At 49.0% G+C, this 11,707-nt stretch overlaps 4 protein-coding genes across 4 annotated transcripts; 2 read left to right on the forward strand and 2 right to left on the reverse strand.

Moving 5' to 3' along the window:
- Positions 1–2,217: 2,217 nt before the first annotated feature.
- FPSE_00471 (uncharacterized protein) lies at positions 2,218–3,517 on the reverse strand (the record flags this gene model as incomplete). The annotated part of the gene is made up of 5 exons (XM_009253591.1): positions 2,218–2,579; positions 2,628–2,692; positions 2,755–3,199; positions 3,251–3,287; positions 3,347–3,517. The coding sequence occupies 5 exons, from the start codon at positions 3,515–3,517 to the stop codon at positions 2,218–2,220; spliced, it is 1,080 nt and encodes a 359-aa protein (XP_009251866.1).
- A 2,314-nt stretch (positions 3,518–5,831) lies between these two features.
- FPSE_00470 (uncharacterized protein) lies at positions 5,832–6,644 on the forward strand (the record flags this gene model as incomplete). The annotated part of the gene is made up of 2 exons (XM_009253590.1): positions 5,832–6,242; positions 6,300–6,644. The coding sequence occupies 2 exons, from the start codon at positions 5,832–5,834 to the stop codon at positions 6,642–6,644; spliced, it is 756 nt and encodes a 251-aa protein (XP_009251865.1).
- Positions 6,645–7,506: 862 nt separating this feature from the next.
- On the reverse strand, positions 7,507–9,127 carry FPSE_00469 (uncharacterized protein; the record flags this gene model as incomplete). The annotated part of the gene is made up of 4 exons (XM_009253589.1): positions 7,507–8,004; positions 8,055–8,292; positions 8,346–8,831; positions 8,883–9,127. 4 exons carry the CDS (start codon positions 9,125–9,127, stop codon positions 7,507–7,509), a joined length of 1,467 nt encoding a protein of 488 aa, XP_009251864.1.
- A 714-nt stretch (positions 9,128–9,841) lies between these two features.
- Positions 9,842–11,445, forward strand: FPSE_00468 (uncharacterized protein; the record flags this gene model as incomplete). Its single annotated transcript, XM_009253588.1, has 4 exons — positions 9,842–10,442; positions 10,493–11,154; positions 11,210–11,293; positions 11,347–11,445. The coding sequence occupies 4 exons, from the start codon at positions 9,842–9,844 to the stop codon at positions 11,443–11,445; spliced, it is 1,446 nt and encodes a 481-aa protein (XP_009251863.1).
- Between the last annotated feature and the right edge of the window lie 262 nt (positions 11,446–11,707).

Raw genomic sequence — 11,707 nt, forward strand, 5'->3', positions numbered from 1 at the left:
TATGTATGTCAAGCCTCCTACCTACCTGGGAAGTACCCGTAAAAATTGTAGCGTATACAGATAGTCTGTGTGTGTCGCAATTGGGGGTGTATAATGTTAGATGTTGTTGGGTTGGGGTATCATGCGGCGTACTGCAGAGGGCGACAGACAGCACAGCAAATAGAGAGAAGAAGAAAAAGCAATAAAAAAAAGTCTATTGGACGGTAAGACAAAAGCAGAATGGTTGTGAGATCAGTAACGTTGATTTGCAAGATGCAAGGCTCGGATCATAACGGGCGAATGGGTGGGAGGTCCGGAGAGGTCATTCACGAGCGGTATTCTTGAGGCGAACCGACGTTGGATGGCAGGTATGGGTCCGTTTCCGATTACTCTTTCCCTCTCTGCAGGCTGGGAGGAGAGAGAAAAAAAAGCATGCAAGCCTGACAAAGCCCAGTCCCCTGCTTGCGATGGGCCACAGGCGCCCAAAAAACCATGGATAATAGCGACATGCTGCATCGTGCCTATGCGCAATTGGCCCATGCAGGACCGATGTTGGCTGGCGCCACGTCGCTGGGGCGGTAGAGGTTGGGTTCCATATAGAGTACAGTAAGGCGAGCCTGACCAAGGACCAAGACCGAATGGGGCGAGCGATCAAGAAATCGACGAGGTTGAACAATGATGCATTGAATCACCAGGTCAAGCCAAGTGTCGATGAGGCCTAGTTCTAGCTATCGCGGCCCAATAAAATCTGCCCTTTTTGCAGAGTAACTTGCTTGATACTGTAGGAGAATCAATAAATACTGTTTTTTTAGGTACTGTACGGACGGACCTGCATGAGACGGCCCGCTGCCAGCATGACAATTAAGCGATTTTGAACCAAGCGCATATACGTAGTGACGATGATCCATGGGTGTTACCTACGATACGGACACAGATAGAGACGGAAGTGCTGGAAATAGACATCAAGGTCTTGACCGATAATACCAAATGACATGTTCAATATGTCGGTGATTGAGCCTCAAGTCATGCTCGACATACTAATATGGTCATTATACCGCACTTGGTCCACCGCTCTCTGCAGACTTATCCAGCTTGACTTCGATATCGATGGCTGATCAAGTCAACTAGTCCCACCATCCCCACGCCAAACACCGCTCCTTGCAGGCGGATCCCGGTACGGGCCTCGTTAGGGTGTCCCGGGCGGAGGACGAGGACGAGGACGACATATCTCAAAAAAACCCTTGGGCGACTCGGCAGGTCGATCGGTTGTGGATAGCTGCAACTGAGCGGTTTAGTTGCTCCAGATGTGCAACGTGGCTCGCCTCTGAAGCTTCTTCTAGCCGACCCATTATGCATCTCGATATGTACATGTATCTGAATCGAAGCACCCTCGGGCCTCAGATTAGGTAGGCCATTCCATCCATTCCCACCTCGGTGGGGGTAGGGCCATCATCAATGATGACAATCAATGTCGATGTACATGCATAGATAGGTACCTGCCTATGAATGGGAAGTTGTGTGGTATTTGACTCTGCACATCATAGCCAATCGCGCGATCTGGGGGTGACATGTGAGTTGCATGGCTAGAGGTACAGGTATTTGTTCTGTGCCCGATAACGTCTTGACTGATGGTGCAATGTTCGGGCTGCTGAGCCGACATGTGATCCACAGCCAACTCGAGACTTTGTTCTGCCCCTGTAAGTCAAAGTCAAATTCTTTCTTAAAAAAGGCACTGGCATGGAGCGTTAGCGGAGCCAAGTCATCGAACTCTGTGTGGTAGAAAAGCTTGAGCTAGTAATGATTACCTAAGTAAAGACGCAAAAGTGTCTTTATATTGTTTTTGGTCTGTATAACGAGGGTTCGAACTTAGGCCCTCCGGGGTACAGATAACAAGTCAGAAGGGGCGGTTAGCTCTAACCTTGATAACATAGCCGGTCAGTTTACCCTATACTATCAATAAATCTACTATAACTATGTAAAACTATTGCAAATAGTGTGCAACTAAGATATATTCTATATTAATTATATTTGTGTTATCATATACTCCTAGATATCCTGATACCCAAGCAGAACTCCATATATGTGTGGTGGTGAGTTATTAACCTTCCAAATGATGAGCTGCGACCTTGGTGTTATTTTGCCCAAGTACAACAGCAGGACTCCATGTCAAGTATTGCCAATGTCTCTCGCAATAAACCATCATTTCTGAATGTTACAAATCTTGTTCCCAAAAGGCCACTACATCCTCAAGTTTCCCTTCCCATCTTTATGCAGCGGTAGCTCGTCTCCTGACCCTCTTTCGCTCATGTTGTAATGGGGAAGACTTCCGTGACCTGTACCAAGCTCAAGTTGGCTTTCGTTGGACGCTCGGTCATCTTCTATGCGATGAAACTGTCTTGTGCCTGCCTTTCCGGTTCCACCGATGGTGACGAGTTCGTTTGGCCTGTTGGAGCGAGTCGCGGCCGTTTTCCTGGAACGTGACGCACTTTCGAATTTTGAAGACACCCTTAGCAGGAGTGGTCTCAGGGTCGGGAGACAAAGGGCGATGGTTCCACAGGCTACTTCGACGACACACCAGGTGCATGCTGTAGCAAGGGTCCCTATTGAGGTCAGCCGAGGTCACTTGTACGTAGTTCGTGAAATCCTACATGTAGTGTCGGTAATTTGGAATTGCATAATGGTTGTGAATCTGTATATACTGGCAAACAAAACACTGAAAGACGAACTGTTAGCAGCTTCTAAAAATGAAACATGGAGAAAGTAAATGAGACTTACAAACCACCGAGCAGGAAGATGACCAACAGGGACAGCTTCTGAGCAACGTTGACTTGCAATTTCAAAATCTGCCTCACTGGCAAACACAGAATGGCAATATCAGTCGCAATGTTGGGGATTGCATTGCCGATGAAGGAAGCTTTGAGATCAATGCATGTGCCCTCCGTCAACCACGGCATCCAAGCCCTTCTGATCGGACGGCACTGGAAGATACACACAGCGCAGATGGCTATCCACCAAGCAACGACGGTAGCGGCGATGATAGCTGAGACCAATTTGAAGCGGCGTGATGGGAAGATGCGTAGATACATCTGTAACAAAGCAAGTTTGACCATCATTACTGCAGTGACGTAGATGCATTCGAAGGCGAGGAGGATCTTGAAGAAGATGGCTTGGTCTTCCAATGACACATCTGTGGCGTGTTTGCCGAGGCCATGAGCAATCACTATAGTTAATTGTTAGAGACAATTGTGGGATGAGAGCACATCTTACTTACTGCCATAGTTGAGCCCCCCTGTGATAAAGACCAAGACCTTTAGCCTATTGTTAGTTGTATGAATCTTGGCATAGGGCGGAATGATAATGCACGAACCAACGCTACCACAGTCAGCCAGTCATCAAGTCCATAGCCAATCCGAACATATCGAGCCCAGAAGCGCAATGCGACAAAGATAGCCGATAGAACTAGTACAATCGTTGTCGTGGTGTTAAGCTCGCTGCTGCGGTCAGCCTTTGGGTCGTCACGCGCATAAAGCCCACCCATAGCGACAAGAGATGGGAGAATAAATGAGAAAGAAGGTCGAAAGAAGGAGGGACCAGTTTCCAAAGCCCACGGAGAGAAAGGGCTAAGTTAAAAGTAATTAAGCATTTGGCTACTCGGTAGACTAATGCTAGGCGCAGGATGACATCCCAATTTAATACTGATTTATTATTCCTAAACAGTAAAACTGTTTGCAGTAGGGCCACAGGGACGAGCAGGGCTGGCGGCGACGGAGGCTACATAGGGGATAGATTGTGTAGATCAGGCGTCAAGTTGGCTGGAATCTCGAATTAATTGAAGACTAGACAAGGTTCTAGGCTCGTTCTCCGTGGCCCGCGACACTCTGTTTTGGAGACGAGTGTTTCGATTTTTTCCTACGAACTCGAACAATACTACTATGTACCGAGTCCTTAGAGAAGGGACGGGCGTTTTCCCCGTTAACCTTATTATGAACCTATAAGAAGTCACGCCTCAATGTCTCGGCCCTGCAGACTGAGTTGAGCCGCCACCCATGATGAAGTCAAAGCGACACCAAAACCTGACAGGCAATATTCCTGGCTGGCTTACTTCCAGGGAACCGAGTCAGTTAATGCTGTGCGTATGTCGTATGTATAGTTGCAGAGCTTTGGTACGATATCTAGTATATCCTTGAAGCCTTCTCACGTCAAAGCGTTTTATCCCTTGTTGTTACGGCTAAGGCGGAACGATAGAAACGTGCTAAACGTGACAAAAACCGGGGCATCCTCAAGCGATGGAACGAACTCTGAATGATGCCAGAGCCGGATTACATACAGTGGCATACGCCTCAAACTGGTAGCACCTAAGCCAGGTACACGCAACATTGTTTCTCAGTCGAGTCGCTAATATAATAGTACATACATACAAGGCTAGTGCCAAGAACCCTACGCAGTCTGTGTCCATTGCGGTTCCCATTTGCCAATGCGGCTCCTAAAGGCTGCTAGCGGCATGTATTGCTCAGGAGTTGTGAACTTTGTCTCACGATTGTTGCTTTTGTGATCTCCATTGCATATTGGCCGACGGACGGCTGAACGCGGATCTTCATCAGCATTCGAGCCCCTATCTCTCACGGGAGGAAACTTGGAGAATATCTTTTGATCATCAAGAACTTGCACTATCTCGATCAGTGGTCCCGTATTTGACGTGCGGGCCTGGAGAGAAATTTCTTCCACTTGGAAGTTGTTTCGTATAATGGTACGGATATTAGATCCTGTCAATCCACTGCTCCATACGGACTAATGTAGTTAAATGCAACATCATACCGTACTCACCCCACAAGGTCAGGCCGTTTCTTGGTCCCTGGGGGGTCCCTTCAGGTTTGACAGACGTCTTTCGCCTCCCTTAATTTTGCTACAGACTCCCGGAATAAGCTTGCGGCGAACCAAGTGGGCGGGATATCTGTATCGACCTAATCTGTACCCGTGCTCTGTATAGACAGCGGAAGAATATTGTCAACAACCCGAAAGGTGATGCAAGCAGATTCTTCTCCAGCCGTTAGATACTACATATGCATCGTATCCGTCCTCAACTACACCTCAACAAGCACGGACAATTCGTTAACAAAAATAGCGTTGGTTATGGTTACGGAACTTTACGATGGCTTTTCAATTTCTGGGCTGTCAATGCGGATGTCCATGCTTCAAGACAGCCACGAAACATGGCAAAAGACATAGGGTTGGGCCAGTCTCTAGCCTCAGTCGCTCAGTCGACAAGAAGCGCACTGAGGCGTTAAACGCGCTATCGCGTCTGAGCTAGCCTTTGCAAATAGTCGAGATGCTCAAGTTCAAAGCCTCAAGGAGCACTAGTTAGCTTTGCCATAACAGCCATGAAACGGGCAAAGATACACTAATCTACCAGTCTACTACCAATACGGTATCCAGTTAACCACCTGTGAGATCCACAAGATCAACAATGAAATCTTCTTCATTAATCTTTAGCGAAGTAACAGCTGTCAAAATCTAATAGTCAGGATTAACATCACACTATTAATATGATCGGGCCTTATCTAACGATGCTTGCTGGCCCATGCTAGACTAGTACGACTCCAACGGTCTCATCAGCTCGTGGACCTGATCAACACTCACGAGTCAAGTGCAAACGAAAGCAAGCCATCCCCGGAGTGACATCGTTCCTCTGCAACAGAGTGGGACTAGGGGACCGACAAACCCCTCAAGGGACCAGGCGGTATAGACATAGTTCTTACTATGTATATCATGTCCTTCCTCCAGGCTTTGAACTCATTATATTAGTTAGTCAACGACACGTTTAAGCATAACTGAATATCATTCAGTACACGGCCATGCCTACCAATCCCACTATTGTCTTCGCTCCTGGCGCCTGGCACACTGCCGACTGCTACGATGTCGTGCGAAACGATCTCAACTCCCGAGGCTGGTCTACCGAAGCTGTTGACTACCCCTCTGTTGGCGCCGAGCCACCTACCAAGGGACTGAGCGAGGACGTCAGTGCCGTTCGCGCTGTTGTAGAGAGACTCGTTGAGGAGGGCAAGAAGGTTATGGTCGTCGTCCACTCATACGGTGGACTTGTTGGCGCTGAGGCAGTCAAGGGATTGAGCTTGAAGCAGCGTGCGCAAGAGGGCAAGACTGGCGGTGTGATCCAGCTTGTTTACTTGAGTGCCTTTGTTATGCCCAAGGGAAAGAGTATTCTTGAGCTTCTTGGTGGACAGTATCTCCCATGGATGCGAGTCGAGGTAAGTTACCAACTATAATTCTCGGCCAAAGAATTGAATTATTGACATATGCAATAGGGTGACTATGTCCACGCTGACACACCTGAGAACGTCTTCTACCATGATGTGGATGCTGAGACTCAGGGCAAGGCCATCGCTGCCTTGAAGCACCAGTCTCGCCGTGTGTACGCTGATATCGTCGAGTATGAGCCCTGGCACGACGTCCCCTGCTTCTTTATCTTCTGTGATGAGGACCGCGCCATTCCTTTGGCTATCCAGCAAAACTTGGCCTCCATGTTGGGCCCTAATGCAGGAAGCTTCCATATTGCCGCTTCTCACTCACCGTTCCTCTCGCTGCCTAAGGAGACTGTCGAGGGATTAGAACTTGCCGTTAAGGATGGGTTGGAAAAGTCTGCCAACTAGAGATATAATTAAAGAAAGAATGTATCTTTATATTAGTAAATCAAATAAACCAACGGCATTGTGTCTTGACAATTCAGGCCTCTTGATGAATAGTCGCGAGTTCTGTCTACTGCGTTCACTAGACTACCAATGGAAAAGTATTGGATACTGCTACAAACTCGTCTTAATCTTCCTCAACGCTACTCTCAGTAATTTTCTGGTTTGTGATGACCATCAGCCCTACGTAGATAGAGAAGCATCGATTTCAACACAGACCATGGCCCAACCCTTCCTTGACTGTTGCGACATACAGTTTAAAAGATACGGGAATAGCACACGATACACGAATTATGCAAGGGACCTGTTCTTAGAGTTTCAGTTGATCGACTATTCCACCAGGATCATCGCATCGCCATTGCAACGTTTACACGAGGCTCATGGTTCAGAAATCCTTCCTTGGGATCGGCGGATTTCTGGAACTGTGTAGATCACAATGCACGACATTCGATCTATTATGTAAAGCGACAAGGTACAACAGAAGAAGAACAATAAGTGGAGGTTGAGACAACGGGAACATTTTTCTGTCTTTGGTATCTAATAGCCTGCAATACTGCAGGCACAAGGTGGCTAAATTCAGTCCGCCATCCTACTTCATCTCAACACTATGTCAGCCCAACGAATAACAGTTGGCTGGTCCAATAACAGCGGCAGAATAGCCTCAACTGCATCCAGCAGTAAATCACTTCACCTCGATCATGTGGCCTTAATAGGTCATGGCGTTAGAGGTCATCCCGTTGTGATCCATGGTGCCAAAGGCTGTGCCGTTAAAGCGTGGTCCGTTGTTCACGAAACCATTATGGAGTCCATGTGTCGCGGGCGTATACTAAGCACCCGCAGCAGCCTTAGGCTCAGTCGCACTGGGGGCGTATGAGGCTTGAGCTCTGTTCTTCTTGATGACCTCCTTCACACGCTCCTCGGCCTCATCCCAGTCTTCAGTGTCCAGCTTGACCAAGTCAATACCGTACATTTCGGCAATCTTGCTCAAGGCATCGAAGCTTTTCTTATCGTAAACGAAGCTGATACTGACGCCGACACGGCCAAATCGACCAGTTCGGCCAATACGGTGAAGGTAGGTCTCGGCATCGGGTTCGGTGTCGCCTCGCCCCTTCATGGGAATATCATAGTTGATGACCATGGATACACTGGAAACATCGATACCACGGGCCAGGACGTTGGTGGTAATGAGAACCTTGTTCTCGCCTTGACGGAACTTGGTCAAGAGGTTATCTCGCTCAACTCCATCAAAAGCGGCGTGAAGGGCAGAGACCTTGTGGCCATCAGCGACCATTCGTCTCTCGATCTCGTTGGCGCTATCTCGAGTCTATGATCAAATCAGAATTCCGCGGCTCGATTGTTAGAACCAATACATACCTTGACAAAGATGACCGACTGGCCGATCGTCATCAAACCATAAAGTTTGCAAAGAATGTCATACTTCATGTTGTCGTCAGGGCAGTCAATGAACATTTGAGAGATGCCCTTGACGGTAAGTTCACTGCGCTGCAACTTGAGGCTATGCGCGTTGGGTGCAAACTTGCCGGCATACTTCATGACGTTCTCGGGGAAAGTGGCGGAGAAAAGGAGCACCTGAATTTCCTTAGGGAGCATGCTGTCGAGTTCATTAGCACCTTGTTGGTTAAGCTCGTTTCTTCAATTCCTTACTTCTTGACCTTCAGGCACTGATCGCCTAGGCCCTGCTGGTCGAGCATGTTATCGGCCTCATCCAGGACAAGAACGCGGAGCTGAGAGATGTCCAGCTGTCGGCGTCGAATAATGTCCATCACTGTACCTGGAGTACCGACAATGACACTAGCTCTGACGGGTTCTCCACGGGGCAGAACGCCTGGGATTGCAGCAGCAACCTTCTTGTTCTCAACGAAACGTCCGATGGCGTTGATAACTCCTTCAATCTGTCGGGCAAGCTCTCGACTGGGCGCAAGAGCCAGTGCTTGGGGCTGGTCGGGCTTGCTGAAGTCGACACGCGACAATATCGCGGTGACGAAGGCAGCGGTCTTGCCAGTACCAGACTGTGACTGCGCCAGCATGTTTCGTGGAGGATCGCTGAGCATCAGGGGGAGGGACTTGCCCTGGACCTTGGAGGGCTTCAAGAAGTTGAGAGAGAGGAGACCCTTCAGTAGGTCCTCACGACTGTAATATCATTGTGAGCGCGGTTCGAACAGAGCGCGGGCGTGCACTTACAGGCCCAGGTCTTGCCAGGTAGTGGCGGAATGGAACGGTGTGGCTTCATTGTTCTGGAGTTCGCTGAGGGAGACTTCGACATCCCATTCAGGCTCCTGGAGGCCGGAGCCACCCAAGTCTTCGATGTTGCCATCGGCCTGGCCAAGCTCACCAGAAGCAGCGGGTGCGGTCTCGGCAGGGGTCTCGACAGGAGTCTCAGCGGCGACCTCGTCGGGTTTTGTAATGCGGCTCGCAAGATCGGCCATGGTGGGCAATGTGTGATGTTGTGGGAGAATGGTTTGTTGGCGGGATGAGAAAGAAAGGTCGGTATGGTGGGGGAGGCGGTGGTTAACGGTGACGATTTTCACCTTGAAGTCCAAATTTAGAGTGCTTCTGTTCCCGGCGCTAGGAAACAAACAACGGCTGGCTGCTTGCTGAAGTAGTGGTGAAAAGATGGTGACAGAAAATTTTGCAAATAGAAATGTAGAGTTGAGAAAACACTTCCTGTTGCCTATAGAAGTAAAAGTTTATCAGGCATAAACAAGTACTAAGGTAGGTACGACACCTAAGGTTGGCTCCATGAGTTGATGGGAGCTTCCCGCCTCTCCAAAGTTTTGGCGGGGTCTGTCTAAATCATTCTATGGAGGGGCAGTCACAGATGGGGCAGTCACAGCTTGATTCCCTGAACCTAGCTGTTGCCCAGGCTCGGACGCGCCCAATCATGCCCTACAGGGAGCTATTGGTTCCCGCTATTTACCCGGCGCATTTGCTCTGTCGCAAGCTCACGGTTCCCTTCTCAGTCTTGAAATACTTCAACATTGAATAACATACGCACCCAGAACTTTAATTTCCCGACATTAAACGAAGACTGTCAACCCGCAGAATGTCTTCCTAGGCTGGAGGTATAAACGACCAAGCGCAATCGAATCGAATTTCATCCAGCTCTACACACTACTTAATAATCGCTTTGATCAACAGCAATGGCAGCTCCTCCTCCTCCGCCGCCTCCCCATGGAGGGCTCTCGCTCTACGAAAACCTCCTCGATCCAAACGATAAATCTTCAGCTTCGGCCACAATCTCTTCAGCCCCTGTTCTTTATAATCAGACAGAAAATACCCCAGCAGAAACCGCCGTTAAGAAAGCTATTGATCCCGCCCTTCGCTTTCAACCTATACGCCGTCCACAAGTGAAACAGGCAAAACCGAAGCCGACATTTCCCAAAGCCGCAGCCCCCAAGCAGGCCCTTACTGCTGCAGCCCCAGCTCCTGCACAGGCAAAGACCACGCTTGCCGACTGGGCTGCCACTGAGGACGATGAGTGGATGTACGGAATGGGCGAGAAACGCCAGCGAGGCGGCCGCAAGAAGAAGAAAAGGAGGCAGGACGAAGATGCAGAAACCAACTGGGACGACATATATGACCCTACAAGGCCGACCAACGTAGAAGAGTATCTACGCAGCGATGAGAAGGTTCAAGAAGTTAGAGATTGGAAGGCCTTGCTCTACAGGCATCGACGAAAACGCGTTGAAAGCGACCTTTCAGACGAGGATGAGGAAGCGAACGCTCGACCTGTACCTTCAAGTAAGTTTAATCACCACCACCTTTGCGTTCCTCTTCTGACCTGGCGTCAGATCAATTCGCTCCACCCTCCTCTTATTCCTTTGTGCCTCCACCGCCGCAATCACCTCCGGCATCAGCCCCAGCACCTCCGCCAGACGATGATGCCTTTGCTCGCCGCCAAGCTCTTTCCCGTAACCAACCAGCTCCACCACCGTCACCACCCCAAACTTCTAACCCTGCCACAATATCACGCGCTCCTGTGAGATATACCCAAACTCAAGATGAAAAGAATACAACAGGAGGTGGTGTGGAAGATGATGGGGATTCTCCACCTCCGGCCCTCGGTGCTGGTTCCCCTTCACAACCCGATGACGGCGATTCCAATGCTCGGTCCAGCCGCCCAGGACAGTCCGGTTTTGCCCAGCGACTGATGAGCAAGTACGGATGGACCAAAGGCAGCGGCCTGGGCGCTGATGAGTCGGGAATTATAAACCCTCTCCACGTACAGGTTGAGAAACGACGGAAGAAAGCCGATGCCGATGGCGGAGGTTGGGCTGAACCAGGCAGCAAGGGTAAAATTATCGGAGGAAAGCGCAAGATTGAGAGCACAGGCAGATTTGGTACTATGAGTGATGTGATAGTACTCAAGAACATGCTAGAGAATATGGCCAACCTGCAGGAAGAGATCGCAGGAGGTCTAGGACAAGAAATAGGAGAAGAGTGTGGAGAGAAGGTATGCCGAAGTGGCTTCGAGTCTAAGCTATGCTTTGGAGCTAACAATGATGCAGTACGGACGCGTGGAGAGATTATACATCGACCAAGACAGCCGCAAAGTCTTTATCAAGTTCACAAACCAGGTTTCGGCACTCAGAGTGAGTATTTCAGGACCTTTACTGATGTTCGATCAACTAATCACACCTCGCAGGCCGTGAACGAATTAGACGGTCGTGTCTTTAACGGCAATACGATCTTACCAGAGTTTTATGACACGGAGAAGTTTGAACAAGGGATATACAACAGGTAGATACCAAGACAGTTTTCCTGGCCAAAAGCAAGAGAAAGGTAGATAGTTGCCAATATCTGGAATATAAAAACCAGTCATCAAAGTTGAGAGAAACTACACTACAAATGCAAAAGAAGTGAGGGTGTTGACATCCCCATGTTGATGTGTTGAAGGATTCCGAGCCAACTTGAGTGTTTTTTTCATGACGTTTAAGGTGTGTTAAAGACACAGATCTCATGACAGAACTTCACAAACTTGTATTACAAAAACTCTTGTCATACCT

Source organism: Fusarium pseudograminearum, chromosome 1 (genome assembly GCF_000303195.2).
Source record: "Fusarium pseudograminearum CS3096 chromosome 1, whole genome shotgun sequence".
Taxonomy (NCBI): Eukaryota; Fungi; Ascomycota; class Sordariomycetes; order Hypocreales; family Nectriaceae; genus Fusarium; species Fusarium pseudograminearum.